Genomic DNA, 19,295 nt, shown 5'->3' with positions numbered 1-19,295 from the left:
AGAAGTTCCCAGATGGAGACAGCTGCAAGGGACCCCCCAGCAGAGCCCTGGGACCCATCTGCCCGCCCAGGGCTCTCATGATGGTCCTGGATCCAGTCAAGCCTGTGGGAACGCAGCCATGCCAGAGCAGCCCTGGAGGTGCTTGTAAGACAAGGGATGACATGCTTGATGGGACTTCTTAATTAGCTCTCGCTAAACCAAAATGTACCGGGGCTCCCCTGGCGGAACAGCATCAGACAAAACATTAATCATGCTCCAAATAAATAATTAAAACATGGTGGCTCTTGAAAGGAAAAAAAAAAATAATAGTAATGAGCAGGGAAAAGCAAAGCTGTTGGCTTTGATGCAGTGGCCTTGGGGAGGAGTAGAGCTGTGCCAGGAGGGATCTTGCCTTCAGCAAAGCCTATGGCCAAAGTCCTGGGGTGTCAGGATCAGACTCATCCCAATCTCATCCTTACATCAAAACCTTCATTTTTTACCAGCTGGCTTCTAGTGCTGGATGTGGCTCATCTAATGACCTGGAACATTACTCATGGCCACCATGAGATGCTACACTGCAGTAGATCCCCTACGAACACCTCTTTGCCCATCACTTTGGGAAGAAAATAACAAAAAAAGGCTTAGAAAAAGAAACTCCCCCTCCTCATTCTCTTTTAGCTCAAGAGGAGATGGTTACTCAGCACAAGCAACACAGAACTTAAATTATACACAGAGCCATTTGCATAGAGGAGCAGGGTTTGGGAAGAGCTGATCCCATCCCTGCTTCCTACAGGGTGTTTATTAAAGAGTAAGTTTCAAAGCAGCTCAAAGCCAGGCCATGGTGGGATCACTGATGGAGCTTAGTGCAATGAGCATATTTTTAAGCTTCTCTTTTTTTCCTTCCCAACCATCAGTGCTGCAGAGAGCTGGGACTGCTCTTCTGTCCATCAAAGAGCAGGTAACTCCATAGGTGGGCAGCATCCCCTGCCTTCCTCCTCCTACTTTTCCAAACCAGGTTCCAAATCAGCCAAGGAAGCTGTGGTTCACCCATGCTGAATGTGGGACACACAGCGTATAGGAGCAGGGGACACCTGCAGATGCTCAGGTCCAAATGTGTCTTATTACATTAATATTTGCTGGTAATGAAGTTAGATAGCACTTGGAGCTCCAATCAAATTAGGAAAGCTATAATGAACAAGAAGTGGTGCATTAATTCATTAGCAGGGAATTACACTAAATTATCTCGGCAAATACGGCAAAACTTTAATTTACCAGAGGTGTTTTCAAATGGCTTTTGCTCCTTCACATCCACTTCCACTGCAGCACTTGTTTTTTTTCAAGGCAGCAAGAACAAGAGAAGTGAATTAACTGCAGCTCCTTAGGGAAAGGCTGTTGTCTCTGGGATGGTAATGAATGCCCACAAGGGATACCAGGAACTTTGCTTTCTTTCTCCTTTCGTGAGGAAAACGGATATTATTTACAGTAAACAACTCAATTTCACCTTCACAAAGATTTAGAGCAGCATTCTGCTTTGCTAATTGCCATGGAAAGAGGGAAAAAAAGGAAAAAAAACCATGTAGCAATTTACTTGAACATGTACAGGCAGAACATTAATAATGCACATCTTTGGGAAACCAGCCCTGATACAGATCTGCTGATTTGTGAGCACCTAAAGCAAGAAAAATGGGCAGCCAAAGCTTCCCATCATCTTAAGGGGAAGGTCCAGAGCTGGGTGGAGGCAGAGGACTGAGAAAGGACACAGCTTGTATCTCCCCAGCTCAGCACAACCACCTTTCGTGTTCTGCTAAGACCTCACAGAACGGCCAAAGTGAAGAGTTCCTCTTTTCCTTCCTTTTGCCTTCCTCTGGTTGATGGAGCATCTCCAAGCTGCCAGGCCCTAGCCATCCTTCTTCCAACCCAAGCCATCCTATGATCCCTCCATCATCACCCTCAGTGGGATAAGGACCCACCATAAGCTTGCAGAAGTGAAGTACCTCTCTTAGGAAAACCCCCAGTTCATTATTTTTGCCAACTTTTAATTGTTCTTGCTATGATCTGTCTCCCAAGAGGGACAGTTTGAAGCAGTCAACACAGATGGGCATTTGTGCTCACACACCCATAGGATGGCACAGATCTCCTGCTCATTTATTACCCTTAAATCCTTTTAAGTAGCACCTGATGTTCTCTTCACGATGCAGTAAATTCTTTTCCTTTTAATTAATTGCCTGGCAGCTCCCTCATATCCTCTCACCACCATCTCCATACAACGTGGCAATCAGGAAGTGGGAGACACCAGTGAATAACTGCACTGCATTCTCACTCCCATTATTAATTCCCACAAATTGATTGTTCTACCAGCATCTGCAGCCTTCTAATTAAGTCTTTACTCAGGTGCTCATGTGTGCAAGGAAAACAAATGCTAATAAAGAGCAGAAGCAGCAGTTATGGGATGTGGTGTGCACAAGTACGTCGATCGAGCATTACAGCAGGAGCTGCTCCAGCCATGGGTTCATGAGCTGCACCAACAGCCCCTGTAGGCTCCTCAAGCTCACCCAATGCTCTCTGCATCCTATGTGGCTCCACCAAGCACGTTTAGCTCCTCTAGACACTGCTGGCAAACGGTTTTATAGATTAGTGAGGACAACGCTGTTGGAAGGAGCACCAATTGAGACCAACCCCCACAGTATGGTGGCCCCCCATCAGCACCCCGTTGGTGAGCCCTAAGGACCTGCCTGGCCACGCTCAGCTCAGCCTCCCTGGGCATGTCATTCCATCATGTCAAAAAATTAAGAGAAAGGGGTTTTAATCTCCTGCAGCTCCTCCACGAAGCAGCTTGTGCATCAAACACTAAGGCTGACAGCCTGATCTGGGAAAATTTCCACCCATAAGAAAATTTTACATGGCTGTCTCGTTTTTCCACCCGATTATTTCGGCTCAGCTGCTTAATTCATTGAAAAGAGAACTAGGAAACATTTTCCCTAAGCACATTGTCCCCAGGCTTCTAAATCAAGCTCGCCTAGGGATGGGGATCCTACTTCACACCCCACAGAGCACAAGTGCCAGGCTAATTGCTCCGTGCAAACAGGATCATTCCCCGACAAGAGGTTGCATAAGGCTGTTAGGGAAGGATCATTTGCAGCAACACAGCTCTGCTCAGGTTTTGTCTGAGCATGTTGTAAGGAAAATCAGCAGTGCTAGATTGCAGCCTAATGGCTAGGGTTTTGCAGCCCAAGAGCTTAAGGGGAAAAAAAAATTAAGATGACAATTCTCATTCTGTGATTCAGCTGCCAAGAGGAGGCAATGCTTTTAATCAGCAGCAAATATAGAGGGATATAGCAAAAAACAGAACAAAATGCCCAAGAACTGGAGCTGCTGGCAGTGCTCTCTGGCTCACTGCTTGGCCTCTGCATAGTCTGTCTAGGAGTCAGCTTAAGAAGGGTTGCTGAGTTCATAGAATCATCGAGGTTGGAACGGCCACTAAGATCATCCAGTCCCACCATCAGCCTATGCCTGATCATCACTCAGTGTAACATCTACTCTTTTCTTATAGATATCCATAGACTGTGACTCCATCACCTGCCTGGGCAGTCTATTTCAATACCTCACCACTCCTTAAGAGACAAAGTCTTCTTTAACAACCTCACTGGATAGGGTTGTTGCAAGCATTAAGTCTTTGACTTCTTACATAGATGGAAATCGAGAGTATATGGATAGAAGGCAGCCAACAAGCTTGGGAATTCTCCTTGCAAAGCACACCATTCCCAACCAAGACATAAACCTGGTTCAAGGTGTTTGCCTCCACTGCTGACTCACCCAGGGCACAGGAACGTTGCACAAAACAAGGCAGTTCACTTGATACATGCAGATGACTTTATACCCACTAGCTCTACAAGACACATGGACATCTGGCCACAGGATCAGGTCAGGCTATCGGTGACTTTAGCTAAGCAGCTAGGCTTATGCTGTGCAGGAGAGGGAAAAGCTACAGAACAAGGAGTGGGATTGAACATCTTACTACCTCCACCCCTTATCTTCAGAGGTAGGGACTGTTCTTCTAGGCTATATCAACTCCTACCATCAACAAGACCCAGACAGAGCTGCTGTTGTGTCCTCCAGTATCACCACTGCTAAGGAGGAGCAAACAGGACTTCTAGAGCCCCAAACCCATTTAGCATCTGTCAGCTGCATTGATTTTTCCCCTGATAGCCCAAAAATAGGAGCTAAACCACCAGCTGTGGCCACACCACGAGTGGCTTACCTGGAGGCTGGTACCTCATCTTACCCCCCCTTGGAGCAGACCAGACCCAAGGCTGCCATTCCTCCTTCCCACTGAGGGCAAAGGGAGGACAGAAACATTTCTTTTTATTAGGAACAGGGAATTACAGAGACACACTGGGAGGGTGACTGTATCTTTTACACACAAGAAATATTCCAAGGGCAGTTAAGGTCAGCAAAACAGCAGCTATGAGCATGGCTACTTGAACCAGCATGGGAAGTCCTCCAGCAGCACCTGAAAGAGACAAGAATCCCCTCACTACTCATCTAATGGCTTCCCACCATCTGCCAGTGGCAGAACTCGCAGGATGTGTCAGGAAACTACTCCCCAGGCTGTCTTTCGTTGATTATGCTAGAGATTCTGGATAGGTATGAGATCATGAGAGAAAAACCATGATTAGGTCAACCTAGAGTCACCTTCAGTTGAGACATGAAGGCACAGTCGCACACAGATCCCACATACCCTGTGGTGCCTTCCCTGCTGGCACACGGCGTCCTGAGGAACTCCACAATCCCCGAGCTGGATCAAGGATTAGCAGTGGTCCAACTGAGACTTCAGCTTCTGCTCTCCTCAAGGACCCATCTAAGACAACACAAACACATTGAACTCATGGGAGAGAGTTCCAGATTTCAGGGCTTACAGGAAGGCAGCCCTTGCAAGAATAGGTTTCCATTGGTTTGACATAAAGGCAGTTACAACACTGACGAGCCAAGTTTGTCCTTGAGATGTGACGCGTTTCCTAAAGACTACCCAGCCATCCCAAGCTAGAAGGTCACCATGACTCAGGGCTGCATTTAGGATGCACTGAGCCCTACCTTGCTTGGAAGAAGTGTCCCTCTTCAAGCGTCTCCCTGACCATCTGGCCAGAGGGTTAGTTCTCCGGGAGTATCCTCCATATAACGGACAGTTGCCTGTCTCACAGCAGCTGCAGATATCTCCAGTACCCTCCACAGGAGCCCAGCTGAAAGAGAAATACCCATGAAGGAGTCAGTTGTGAACCCTCTCTTTCTAGCTGTGCCCATCCACACGTCCTTCAGCTACTCACAGGCTGCTGGCTTTGTTGAAGGAACAGGCTTTGTTCAGTGGATTGGGGGCCTGGTCTGCCGGGGAGACCTTCAGGTGACAGGTGATGTAGATCTGGAAGGGAAATTAAACCAACATCCCCGGGAGAAGTTGAGTTTGGTCATGCAGAACACTATCTCATCAGAGCAGGCCAGGCCAAGAGGGTTAGACATCGCTTCTCACCAAGTTTCTGTCATCTCCTACAAACTTGAATGCATCCACCATGAACTGCAGAGTTTCCTGCCTTGGCCGTGGAGATATGAAGGCTGAAGTGGCATCATCCGCTCTCCCATCCATCAAGCACCTGAATGAGGGTCAGACATCAGGGCAGCCCCAACTATCTGTAGCATTACCCCGCAGACCAGGCCACCCCTTACCCGCTGAGGTCAATCAGGGCATATCGGGGAGAGGAGTTCCTGTCAGGGCTCAGAGTAGCCACACAGTCATCCACAAACAGCCTCAGTGGTATGTGGCCCCCAGCCATGACATCAGCCTGGAGATGCAGGCTTTCCCCCAGCTGGACACCATTGGAGAGCCTCTCAGTCCTCCAGTCATCTGGAATGGGAAGGCCAAGGTTACAGGCTGCTTTGGAGAAAAGCACATCACCCTCCCATACATAGGGCCCCTTAACCAAGGAGCAGCCCATGTATCCCTTCTTTAAGGCTTCAGTTTAGCTCAGGTCTTGCTCTGCTTGGGCCATACATGTACTAGAGCAAAATGGGGCTGGGGCTTTACACCCACCACTCATGAGGCGCAGAGAGAACACCAGCTTCTCCTCCATTGAGAGTGTGGAGTGGAAGGGAACCCACGTAGGTCGGACAGCATTGCTGCTCACGTTGCCCTTCCTAAATGGGAAGATGTGTTAACACACAACCATCACTGTGAGTCCACAGATGCAGAGGAACAGTCCTATTTGCTCACCTGGGATAGTGACACTCAATAGGAACCACAGCTGGGCTGGTCCTTACAATGACCATGTTGCCAACAGGAGTAGGTTTATAGAACAAACTTGTTTTGTAGATCAAGGAGTCTGATGTCATCTGGAAGGGACATTTGGGAGAACTGATAAGTTAATAAAACAAACCAGTCAATCAAAGCCTCAGCACTGACTGTACTAGGACACGGATATACATCAGCCATGGAGGCACAGCCTGTCCTTCATGTTCTCCAACCCAAGGAAAAAGCCAGGAGCCCTGCTTGCAGCTAACTGGGTGCCTCACCTAGGCTTAAGGACAGCAGCCATACTTGGAAAAACAGCCCTGCAACAGTCACACTACAGCTCACTTAGTTTCTGCTGCAAGAAGATAAGTACTACACCATAACCCCAGCCCTCACCGTCACCTTTACCAGGTCATTTTTAGGACTGAGACATCTGCAGAACTAGTTATCCAGTGTAATAGTGCCTTGCCCTCTGATAACTTGCATTTACATTTACTCATCATCAGCATAGATCATACTCATCACCTAGAGAAAACACATTACCCTAAGCAGCAGCATCACCAGATATGGAGCAGCCCCTCACCCCAGCACCCCACCTCACCTGTAAGGTGCTGCCGCACTCGTGCAGCCCAGCCGTGAAGGTCACCACGCTCTCAGCAGCATTCTGGGCTGTGGCCGGGCAGGCAGCCGTACCCAGGGTCAGGTCTGCAGCCCGGACCAGGCGCCCGGTGCCAAAGAGGTCCCTGTGCACCGTGACCACCACCTGAGCCTCCTGGCACCACACAGACACGGGGTGCAGTGGGGACGCAGCCTGGAGCTGGGACACGTCCACCCACGCCCATGGGGAGGGCTGGGAGAAGGAAGGCACCTGGGGTGGCCTCCAAGAAGAGTCCCCTCGGACCCTCAAGACTCCTGAGTCCCTTGAAGAGAAATCCCAAGGACTATAAGATGCTGCTTCAGCCAGCACCCAGCACAACAGGACAACTCCCAGGCTGCCTCCAGACCCCATCCTTCCACCAACAAAAAAAACAAAACCCAGCAGGTAGAGAAGAGGTTGCTCAGATGCCTTTTATACCTTGTAGAGCAGATGGGATTCACCTGGAAGCTGCAGGTGGGGCCTCCTGCAGCCCTTGGAGCATCCAGGGGCAACCCAGGTCAATAGAAATCAGCTGGGATCATTCTTCCCTCTGGGAGCATTGCCCTGAACTGCCCCAGAACGTTGTCCTGCGGTAACAGCCATTGTCACCTCGGTTTTAGGGACACACTGGGAGGTGATCACGGTGGAGACACAGGACACATTGTGTCCTGTTGTATCTCCTTGGACCACAGATCTTGCTGACCTTCTGACTGTCCCTGTTACCACCTATGTAACAAGAGAGTGCACCCAGACACAGCATCCAGTGGCATGGCACCAAGATGCAACCTAAGGCCAGCAGCCCCACAACACGACTCTGTGGCCAAAATCATTCCTCGTTCTTGTGCCTATGTGTCTCTAACTATGGCTGAAATGGAGCTAACATTGGCCAACACTGTGCCAGAGGCTCCCGCAGCATTTCGGAGATTCCCCAAAAGCCCAACTGTGAGCACCAGCTGAGGTGGTACATTCGGACATGGAGGGAGCTTTCACAGCCCTTTAGCTGCCAAATCCACCTGGGCTCTGGCCCGTATGTGCTGACAATCTGTCCGTGCTCGATTTCATGGGTATCTGCACTGGGTAATTGTGTATCAAGTAATGAAGGCATCATAACCGGCTTATTTGCATAGAAAGCAGAGGTACAAAAGCCGATCTTCCCATAATAGCAGCTGATAAGTGAATGGCAGGCATAATCAAGAGATTAATTGGCCCTCGTGTGTTAATTATGCTAATTGGCACAGCTGCTGGTGCGTACAGTAGGATGACTAATGGCTCTACATCGCCGTGCGGAATGGGGAGGTTGGGGGTCACGCGGAGCTACTGGGGTCCACTTGACATGGGGACGATGCCCTGCAGCTGAACAACCAGGAGGGATTTTAACATGAGGAGTCGTATCTGTGCTGTGTTTTTACAGCAGCGCTGCATGCACGCCAGACAGAATGGGATTTGGAGGATGAAGCATCTTCTTCTCCATCTGCGGGATGGGTCTGGGGTTGCGCACGCTGCTCAGACTCGCAGGAGGCAGCCGAATCCCAACAGGACCCCCCCTCTCCTGCTGGCCCATGCATTAGACATCTGCTGCGGTCTCCCCAAAGCGTGGATAGTTTTATGAGTGATGAATAAATGATACAACAAGAAAAACCTCTCCGGTGGCTCAGGCTCTCTTTATTAATTTAGGAAGTGGTGGTCGGCTCCAAGCCCGGCTCGTGCCCATGCTAGCTGGGTGGATGGGAGATAGATGGCCCTTAAACACTGCCAGCTCCTGCTGGGTGGGAAAGGCTGAATGTCAGGGGTGGGAATGGTTTTTGTTCTCATTTGGGATCAATAGGCTGCAAGAAAAAGAGAAAAATCTACCACCTCCCAGCCACATCCATCACTGTGATCTGCATTTAATAGCTCTGAAGGAATAGCCCTTTCCATTTGTGACTATAGATTTCCTCTGGTGATGAAGGACATTAGGGACATCTCCCTGCTCTTTGCATCCCTGGGCTAGGAGCTCCATCCACTGGTTGGGTGGGTGCCATCCATCTCATCCATCCCTAGGGATGCACCTGGGGCGGAGGGATGGGGGGACCCAGGGAACATGCCAGAGCCAACAAGCATCAGCACCTGCTTTTTTCCCTGAGCCTGGGAAATTATTTTGTGCATGGAAAAGAACTGCACCGTCAGCACTTCTCTGGATGGCTCATCCGTTTGTTTGCCAGGGTGCTTTTTTCCACTGGAGTGTTAAATACTGTATTAATCGGGGAATAGAATAGGTACCCTGCCATGCTTAAGCAACCTGTACTTACCTGAGGCAGCACATGCTTCTCTCTGGCCCATTGAGCAATGACAACCTCACTTTGCCTCCTGCCCCAGTGCTACCACCCAGCTCAGAAGCACAGCCGAGGGATTTGCCTCGTGGTCATTAAGTGGCAGTGAAACAGCCCCCAAATCACCCTGCTAGCATCCTCCCATGCACCCCAAAAAGAAAGGAGCCCCGCTTGGCAAATAAACGGGGAAAGAAAGTGGAATGTACTTGGAATTTTAAAATAATGCCACCCATTCATTTCCCGGGCCAAAGACAACTTCTTTATGCCAGGTAGGGGCTTTTACAGGATATCACTGTTTCGTTTCAAATCTCTCTTCTGAGTCACCGAGATAAATACTGCCTGCTCTTCCCTTCTGCTTCAGCTCGTGTCTAAGTGCTGATGGATAAATCGCTCAAGTTGCCCGTGACAAACGAGGCCGGATAGCCAAGCCTGTAATTAAAACGTCTCTCAACCCCTTGGTTAACTCTGACATATTGGGACCAGATGCACTGCGGCAGCAGGGAGCAATCCAGCCAAAAAAAAGATGGGTTCTAGGAGGGAGAAAGGGGTTCTGAAAATACCGACCCCGCTTTAAAAACAGCGATCTTCTGAAAATAGCGCATTTTTATTCCCCATCAAAAGGATTTAGGCACCATGCATGGGTTTTTCAAAGCCCTTTGATGCCTGAAAACAGGCTCACGAGCATCTTTTGGGGCAGGTGGAGGAGGATGGCTCTAAACTGGCTCCAATTTCCACTGAAAGCAAACTTTCTTCTCCTGACCTGAGTAATCAAGAAACCTTCTGCTTTCCTCTGCCTAACATGAGCTCACATCCTTGGCTTTGGGGCTTTGCTCCTCACCTTCAGGAGCCGAGACGCAGAAGCTGAGGAGCTTTTTAGGGGGCAAAGAAGATGTGCTTGTCTTACGGCACATGGGTGTCCCTTCCCTCTGTGCAGTGGATCACACAAGGAATGACAGAACTGATGCTAGAAATCATCTCTAGAGACCACCTACTTCCAAATTCATGATGATGAGCGCCATGGAGGCATCGCATCCCATCAACCTGCATCCTGTGGAGGTATCTTAGGCCATTTAACACCCACGAAGGTCCTCAGCTTCAGGACGACTTGTCCCATCACCCATCAGCATTGGGCAGTGGGGGTTAATGGCTTTGTTCCCTCAGCCCAGAGGCTGGCTGAGCGCTAAATAATATTAATAGCACCTCCTGGCACCTCGTTAAAAATTGCACTAGTGCTTAATTCAGATTGTATATCACAGCCCCTAAATGAAATAACCATCCATCCCCTCCCTAATATGACTTTGATACAGGCACGCTTTAACTTGTCTCGCTTTTAGAAATATTTTTCTATTAAAATGCAGTGCCTGGCTCCACGCCCGGGAAGGACAGCTAAAAATAATCCCTGCTGGCTGTGATGGGTTGAAGGAGACCCCATCCCTTGGCAGCAACTCCTCTGTTCATCAAACCCTACCGATGGATGGGATTAAAGAGCAGCCAAAGTACAGAAAAATGTCATGCAGTTGGTGCAGAGATGATGACGGCTCTTTGGGATTTTGCTCTTTCTCCTGCTGCTCTAGGTATCAAAATAAAGGGGAGCTATCAAGGTAGGTCTCATCACCCGGTGGTGGATGGTGCCTCGGTGGCAGCAGAAGACTGAGGGACAGAGCAGAGCAAAGCTGAGATCCAAAATATGCATACACATATTAATATGAGAATCTTTAAATAAGCGCAGGTCTTTGAGCGCCAGCCCAGGCCATCAAACACCTTGGAAACACACCAGATGCAGACATCAGGTCGCCCTCTTCTGTGCTGAGAATCTCATGAAATCAACCCAAACATTTAATGCAGTATGAAGCAGGGTGTCCTTGTTCCTACAGATAGGTGCCCTTGGCCCTTGGACCTCCTCCAGCACCAAAATAGATATTTTTCTCCTAGAAACAGCATAAGCTGTTGTAGATTCGTGAAAGAAGTGGGGTTTTAAGGTGGGAAAGAACCTTGGGTCACCCTCGCTCTCCCCTTTTCCAACCACCAACTCAGAAATCATCATCTAAAACGACCAACATGTTTATTTGTCAAGGCACAAAACCCTCCAGATCCTGGATTTTAAATAACAGCAAAAAGCAACAGAAGACCCATGGCTGGACCCAGCAATGTACCACAAGCAAACCCATTTCTCAGCCCGTGTACAAAAGCCAAGAGATCCCCTGGTGTCACACACACTTTGGCACTGGGTGCCCCTTCCAGCAGCCATCCGAGCAAAACCCATTTTGGTTTTACCCAAAACACATTAAAAGAGCATTATTTTTGTCACAGACACTTGGGGCTCCAGGGATGCTAAGGCTTTAGTGCATGAGTTATGATTTAACACTTCATGGGACAATAGGCACAGTGGTCCAGCTGGGGATGGGTACCTGCTGTATACTCCATGGGTGTAGAAACATCCCTTAAAAACTAGATTGTGGTGTTTTGTTTCTTCCTTAAAAATGATATTTTTGTGATTTTTTTTCCCCTTAAAAACTAGGTTTTGGTGTGAGTTTTTTTTCCTGAGCTGAAGCCAGGTCACGGGGTGGCATTAACCACTTGCTAAAAACCCCTGCATCTGCCGCCCACCAACTTCCAGCCCTTCTGAAGGAAAGCGAAGACATCACACTGCCCCAGCTGTTCCCTGAGCCCTGCTTCAGGGTGGGGGCAGGGAAAGAACCCTCTGTGGAAAATCCTTCGGGTCAATTCGAGGCATGGGATAACCACGCACTTAAGGCAAAAATAAAAGTCCAGTTGGAAGTGCAGTGGCGTAAGGTGAAATAAACATCCTAGTGTGTCTCTGCAGTGATGCTCACCCTGCGGGCTCAGCCCAGTGCTTCCTATGGACACGGACGGATAGACGGACTCTCGGGCTGTGGCTTTGGGATTCGCTGGGGTTAAAGGGAGGCACAGCCTCTCTCCAGCCCCAGGGCACCCCGAAAACACAGAGAGTGACAGCACTCGGTGCAGGGTTGGCAGCAGGATGGGGTGTCCCTGTCTCTCTGGTGTGTCCTGGGTTTGTCACCGCAGGGGATGGCTGGGCTGGTGTGGGGACACGGGGTGCTGTCCCAGCTCCCATCAAACAATTTCTTGCTCGTTATCTGGGGGAAAAAAAGGAAGAAGGAAATAGACAATAAAATTAAAAATATTAAGAATAGTAATTCACAGGCAGAGCTGGAAGTGCCTGCCTGTATCTCCCTGTCATGGATAACACAGATGTCTACGGGCACGGACGTGGGAAGATGGGCTTGAATTTTGGGATGAAAAAAAATCAAGAAACGTGGTCTGCAGCTAGCAGAAGAGAGATAAGAATGGAGAGATGGAAGATGGAAGAGAGAAAAAAGGAATGCAGAGCTACCTAATGCTTTTCTAAATGTGGGAATGGGAGGGGAGAAAAGGCTTTTATAAATCTATTGGCAGAGGGGAAAATGGCAGGGCTAATAATAAAGGTGAAACTAGCAGTGATTCAATATCAGTGTAAACCCAAATCTCACAGATTTTCACCCAAAATTCAGTACCTGGCAGCTATTCAAAAGAGAAAGGGCCTTGGGGAGACCCAAATTCCTGGCGATGACCAGGACAGGGCTGGAACAGAAGGGGAAGCTGGGACCATTTCTCATGGTCCAGGCTTTCACCCAGCACCCTGAAGGCTAAATAAGCTTTGGGGGCAAAGCCTGGGATGCTTCAATGTGTCTCGGCCCCCAGAAAAGCTCCCTGTGTGCAAGGAAAACCTGCACAGGAGACAAAACTTTCTCAGAAGCACCTTACAGATGAGCCTCTCTAACCAAAGCATGGGCAAGGACAAGGACACCCAGCAGACACACTCACCTGCTTTGTCTTCCGTGCTCTTCAGTGGCTGCAGAGCTGCAAAAAGCAAAAGCAGCAGTGGTCAGCTTGCATGAACAGCTCGAGACCTCCCCCCACCCAGAACTGCTTTTGGCATGTTGGGATGTGTGGGGCTGTGCAACCAGAGTGTGTCTGCCAGCCTCCTTCTCAGCACAGTACTGGGAGCACTGGGAACCAACCCGCAGCACCCACTTACCTGTCTTTTGTTCTTCCCCCTCCATGCCCTGCTCCTCAGTCCCTACAAAATAACAATCAGGAGAGAGTGAAGCATCCTCAGACCTCCACCAAAACCCCGATGGGTTCATGCCTGCATCCCTCCTTGAGCCTCCCTGCCTCTGCTCACATGTGGTACCCACGGCATCCCACATCCTTCCTCCAGCCCTGTGCTGAGCCCCGGAACCCACGGGGGGGGGGCATTTCCCTGGCTGTGCATGACCCCACAGCTCCACTCCCTATTTATAGCACGGCTGCCATCTGGAGCCATGGGCTTAGGAACGGCCCTGGTGGCGAGATGCTCTGAATCCCTATGATGTTGTTCCCAGCCAGAAGGACTGGCAAAAACCAACGCTCCTGCTTCCTGCAGCTCCCACAAAAGGTCTCGCAGGGTTATTGCTTAAAGCAAAGTTTGTTGGGTGGAGGGGAGGGAGAAAATATCACAGGATGTCCTCATGCTAAAGGATTGAAGTGGGGGCTACAGCCATACTGCCCAGTGCTTTGAATCCTCCAGCAAAAGGGAACATTCGCCGGGGTCTGTGCTACAAAGGGAAAAAGATATTTATAAGATATAATAAAAACATAATTAACAAAGCCACAGCAGGCAGGGAGAGGGGGAACGAGGCCCAGGGCGGCGCGGTTTGCACAGCACAGGGCTGTCAGGGCACGGCTCTGGCAACGTGAGACGCATCAGCCCTGGAGCCAGAGGGAGACAAGCAGGAACGCCAGCGAGCTGCTGCTGCTGCTGCTGCGGCCATTTCGGAGCACAACAGCTTTATTTTTAAAGGAACAAAGCCCCGCTTTCTGAGCAAACACCTCTCTGATGAGAAGACACAAAAAAAAGGAGGGGGAGAATGCGGAAAACAAGAGCGGGCAGACAAATATTTTTCAAAGGGTGCATTTCAGAGTGCTTCCCAGGAGAGAGCAGCACGGCTTGCAGCAATCCTTTCAAGAAGCAAGGAGAAAGGAGAGCAAGGGCGAGCACGGAGCAGCTCTGTCTCATGCTATTTCCGCGTGTCAACGCATGCAACATTTCTGCAGTGGCAAACGCTTGGAGGCAGCTTCTGGGAACTGCTCCCGTGCCATCGGGGCATCAGACACGTGGAGGATCCTTGCAGGCGCAGGGGAGGAGATGGAGAAGGGCAGCGCAGAAAGGTGAACGTGTGCCGGGAGGCAAAAACCAGAGAAAAAAGTTCATTTGTGTGCAAAAGAAAAGAGCCACCTGGACAGATGCTCGCAGGCAGCATCTGTCTTTGACAGATGCCACCACCAAGGTAAAGTCATGCAGGGTGAAGTGTCCCCCTCCCTCCTCCCACCACCTGCTGGGACAAGGGATGCTCTACCTGCATTCTCCTCTTCCTCGCAGCTCTGGCGGATTTTCTTCTGGCAGATGTAAGCCAGGACAACAAGCAGCACCACGATGCAGATGGAGAGTCCCACCGTCACCCAGAGAGCCACAGCAGGGAAGGCGAGGTGCTGGCCTTGGGGAGAACACCAGAAACCCTATTATTTATAATGCTAAGGGAGGGGTACGCAGTATCAGGGATCCCATGGTGGCAGGGAATCGTCGGATGGGGTTTAGAGGATATTTCATTGTAGCAAGCCACAGATATTACTTTGAGAAGTTGGCTTTCACATAAGGCATCAGTAATCCACGATTTTTTTTTTTCCCCATAACATCACTTTATCTTCAAATAAAGCTTTGTCCTGAGCAAATCCTATTCAGGGATGTTCCCTTTTGAAGAGGAGCCCAGAAAGAGCAGATCCCCTGGCTGGTTCTCTGCCCCCTTGTTCTGCCTTGGCAGACCCATAGCAGCAGGGGACACGGAGAACGTGGAGCTCCCTGACACACACAGCCCTCACCCTAAGACTGCCCACTTGCTCGTATGCTAAGGAAAGTAGCTCTGAGCCCATGCAAAAGTCTCTCCTCAGTCCTCATCGACAAAATTCCTGCTTTTGGGCAAAAACAGGGAATAACAGAAGTGCTGTCACTGTCCCATTCTCTATCCATGGCCAACTTTTGGTGCCTATATGACACTTGCTAGAAGAGCTTGGTGACACCAGTCAAGAGGTTGATGCTCCACCAGGGACCCACCTTCACAATCCAGCAACTGCAGAGCCAATTAAACACTAATTAACACTGCTGGAGATTGTGTAAGGTTATAAAGAGCTCCAAGGCAGCAATAAAAGCTGAGCAAGTGGGGTTGAGTGAAAGCCACTCCAAGTCAACAGCGTGCCAAAAATGGGTCCTGCAAGACACTGATGAAGTTTGAGGGGCCAGATTCCTTGGAGTTATCTCCTGGAGCTCATCCCTTCACTTCCCAGAGCATCTCTGAGCACTCCTGAGGGCAACAGGAGGGGCCTCAAACGTCCTGTTAGCCCCAGGAGGTTTGGATTTGGGGCACGCTGGCTCACTGCCATGGGTTTTGTCACCCAAGCTCTTGTGCACAGCCCTACAAGGCTCCTCAACCGAGCCCTGCCCACGCCTCTTGTCACTGCCATCCAGGATAAACGCCACTAAGCCCTTTATTTGTCGGATCAGCAGAGCAAGACATTGTCAGAGCAAAGTGGTGAGGCTGAATGATGCCCAAAGAAAAATGAAGCGAGCTGGGGAACCAGCCAGGAAGTTTGCTGAGACATCAGTCCTCAAGCCAAGCAGCTCAGGTGGGAAACAGCACTGTAATTCCAGGCGCCCAAAGGGTGTTTTGATCAGGATTAGGACAGCATGAACGTGCCAGGGATGCAGTCTTTCTGTAGGATTGGGATGCGGCTGCATGGCTACATGCTATGGAGAGGAAGACTATCATGCCTTATACTGGCTCTCTGGAGTGGTTTATACTAGGACAGAGCAACTAGCAAAGCTAGAACTATACAAACACCTCCAGATCCTTCCCAAATCTCACACAGTCCTTGCAAAACTCCCTTCAGCAAGAACCTCCAGAGCCAGGATTGGAGCAGCATGGATAGACAGGACAGTCCCAAGCCATCCTGCAGCTCCATGGGGAGGGAGGTAGAGCTGGGTTATGGTGCAACCCCAGGGCTGATTCTGTGCCACCAGATTTACCTTCCTTAGAGGTAAATCTTTACCCTTAATTCCCCAAATCTGGCCCACACCTGCTCACCCGTGATAGTGACGGAGGCATGGGTCTCTTGCTGCAGCACCGGGTTCCGCACCAGGCAGGAGTAGGTGCTGCTGGGCTCCACCAACACTTGTAGGACGCTGTACACATCAAACAGCCCCTCCTCGTTGGCCACCTGTGACGTGGTGACGTTTTCAGTGATATTGGCACCGTGGCTGTCCTGCCAGAGGACACTGGCCTCAGGGTAGCCATAGGAAGATTGGCAAGTGACAACCGCCCGATCCCCTGGCTTCAAGTCCTTATTGGGCTCCAGGTTCAAACTGGGCTTGGAGTAGGGAGCTGGAAGGAAAGGAAAGCCATCATGAAGGATCACTGCATCCAGAGACGGGTGGATGACACTGCACAGCCATATCTCACCTGCCACCTGCAGCGTCACAGCTGCGCTGTTGTAATCGCGGACGCGGACGAAGCAGGTGAAGCTGCCCTCATCTGCAATCTCCACGCGCCGCAGGAGCAGTGAGACGTTGCCCTGGGACAGCTGGTCATAAAAGAGGGCCGTGCGGTTGGTGTAGCCCCCGCCCTGGTCGGTCAGCTGGTCCCTGCCACCAGAGAAGCTGTGCACCAGGCGCTTGGTGTCCGTCAGCTGCCAGATGAGGCTGAGGTCCTTCAGGCTGAAGTTGGCCTCGGGGGTGAAGGAACAGTGCAAGGTGGTATCTTGGCCATAAAGGGCCACCACGGGCTCTTCCGGGACCTGGATCTCCATGGCACCTGCAGGATGAGAAGAACACAGTGGTCAGACCCAATCTCTGGCTCAGGATGGCTTGTTTTGGTAGGGTCAACAAAAAGCCACCCCAAAGGAGGGATGTGGAGAGAATGGAGGTAGTTAAGGGGTATGGAGAGGTCTTTGTTTGGCAGACAGGGAGGAGACAACAGCCAGCTGAGAGGGAAGTGCAGCTTCTCCCCACGGAGAGGAGATTGGAAGGGACACAGAGGCCCCACACTGAGCCAGCTTTGTGGCTGGGCTCGTGAGCGCTAGATGGCACCAACACTCCAGCTGGCAGCTCCTGTGCCAACCACACCAGGATGTGATGCCCACATTCTTCTGCTACCCCTGGATCCTCCCAGTGTGCTCATCTCACAGACTGGTACCAGGGAGCGATGTCCCATACGGGCAATGTTCCCCAGTTCTCCCCATATATAATATGGAGAGGAAAAGGGGAAAAATCTCATCTGAGACAAAGGAAGCTGCCACTTTTATACAGTGTCTATATAGGTTTTATGTCCTGATCCCAGCTTGATGAGCCCAGTCATGGGACACCAGCACAGGGCTCTGGACCACCACGTCCCTCTGTGCAAGTGGCCATGTGCTGGTGACATGCCCAGAGGTTCAGGAGCTCAGAAAGACCCAGAACGTAACTGGGATTTTATCCTGCTGCACCTTCACCTTTCTCATGTAGTACACAGGATGTCCCACACTGCAGGATGCATCTCCCTTGGTTTCAGGTGAGATTTTTCCTTCCCCTATTGGGTTTTCTGGGGAACTGGGGAACATTGCCCTTGTGGGACACCGCCATCTGCAGCCTTAGGGGATGGCAGGAAAGGGCAATGTGAGACCTTAGCAAGGGCCTAGGGGAAGGATCAACACCCTTGTGGTGAACCTCAAAACTGGCACCCAGGAAGTGGGGGCCTGGGGGTGGCAGAGGAGGTGGTCAGAAAGCCACCAGAGCCGTGGATCCCACTGCCATCACTGCTGCAGCATCCCAAAGCCATCACAGCTATGTGGCCAAGTGGTCAAAAGTCATCAGAGCCATGGAATTCCAGGTCCATCACAGCCACCAGAGCCACGAGCCCCTGGGGCTATCAGCACTATTGCAGCCATGGGTCCCATGGCCATCACAGACACAGGGTCCTGGAGCAGAAAGCCATCAGAGAGCCATTTGTTCCCAGGGCCATCAGAGCCATTGCAGCTACGGGTTCCATGGCCATCAGAGTTACGGATTCTCAGGGCCATCAGAGCCAGGGGTTCCACGGCCAGCACAGCTATGGCATCCAAGGGCACAACATCATCAAAGCCATGTGGTCCTGAGGCCATCAGAGCCACTGCAGCCATGGATCCTGTGACCATTAGAGACATGGTGTCCCAAGGCCATTGCAACCACATGTTTGTGGGGCAAGAAGCCATGAGAACCATGGGTAACGAGAACCATTGCACTCATGGGGTCCCAACAGGGCAATGGGGTCCTAAGGCCATTGCAGCCATAGGTTATGGAGCCACCAGAGCCATCGCAGCCATGGGTTACAGGGTCACTGAAGCCATGGGGCCCCAGGGCACAAAGCCATCACAGCAGTGGATTCCATGGCCATCAAAGCTATCACAGCCATGGACTTCCAGGGCCACCAGAGCCACAGGTTTCACTTTCTAGAGTCACCCACGCCCATAGGCTTCCTGAGGACCCCAGGACCACCTCATGAGCACTGCCTCCAGATCAAACCCATCGAGTGGGGATGAAGTGGTACTGGGGCATCTCCTCGGGGCGGCCCCACTCACCTGCCAGGCTGAGCACCAACGCTCCCAGGGCAAGCAGCATCACTGCACGTCTTCTTGGCACCCTGAGCTGGGGAAAAAATAAGGAAAAACAGAAAACAACACTGAAAGGGTGTGGAACCTCACCGCTTCTCCTCCCCTTTTTGTTTCTTTCCAAGCTTTCTCCCCGTGGAGCTCGGCGGATTCTGCCCATTTCCCAGCTGGAGACTTGCTCCAAAAGTGACTTAAAAGGAGCAACTGGTGGGAAAATCTCCTCCCTAAGCGGAGCTTTCGGGGGCTGCCCCAAAACACGAGGAGGAAACCGCCATCCCGCCCGGCCCCATTCATTCCGCCTTCCCGGAACAAAGCCTGGGAGCCGCACGGGGAGGCACCGGGGCTGCGGGACGAGCCC

At 50.8% G+C, this 19,295-nt stretch overlaps 2 protein-coding genes across 2 annotated transcripts; both read right to left on the bottom strand.

Annotated features, from left to right (window-relative positions):
• Positions 1 to 4,291: 4,291 nt before the first annotated feature.
• On the bottom strand, positions 4,292 to 7,314 carry LOC100545280 (zona pellucida sperm-binding protein 3-like). Its single transcript, XM_010717169.2, has 9 exons — positions 6,858 to 7,314; positions 6,239 to 6,357; positions 6,059 to 6,162; positions 5,695 to 5,872; positions 5,501 to 5,621; positions 5,301 to 5,392; positions 5,071 to 5,216; positions 4,718 to 4,837; positions 4,292 to 4,489 (listed from the first exon to the last, which is right to left on the bottom strand). Exons 1-9 carry the CDS (start codon positions 7,263 to 7,265, stop codon positions 4,359 to 4,361), a joined length of 1,419 nt encoding a protein of 472 aa, XP_010715471.1. The 5' UTR covers positions 7,266 to 7,314; the 3' UTR covers positions 4,292 to 4,358.
• A 3,928-nt stretch (positions 7,315 to 11,242) lies between these two features.
• Positions 11,243 to 19,289, bottom strand: CD276 (CD276 molecule). The gene is made up of 7 exons (XM_003209341.2): positions 18,908 to 19,289; positions 16,777 to 17,127; positions 16,402 to 16,698; positions 14,623 to 14,760; positions 13,263 to 13,304; positions 13,049 to 13,084; positions 11,243 to 12,321 (listed from the first exon to the last, which is right to left on the bottom strand). The coding sequence occupies exons 1-7, from the start codon at positions 19,095 to 19,097 to the stop codon at positions 12,299 to 12,301; spliced, it is 1,077 nt and encodes a 358-aa protein (XP_003209389.2). The 5' UTR covers positions 19,098 to 19,289; the 3' UTR covers positions 11,243 to 12,298.
• Positions 19,290 to 19,295: the final 6 nt, after the last annotated feature.

The sequence above is a fragment of the Meleagris gallopavo genome, chromosome 12 (assembly GCF_000146605.3).
Source record: "Meleagris gallopavo isolate NT-WF06-2002-E0010 breed Aviagen turkey brand Nicholas breeding stock chromosome 12, Turkey_5.1, whole genome shotgun sequence".
In the NCBI taxonomy this organism is placed as follows: Eukaryota; Metazoa; Chordata; class Aves; order Galliformes; family Phasianidae; genus Meleagris; species Meleagris gallopavo.
The sequence above is the reverse complement of the archived record's forward strand: the minus strand, read 5'-3'. Positions and strand labels throughout refer to the sequence as shown.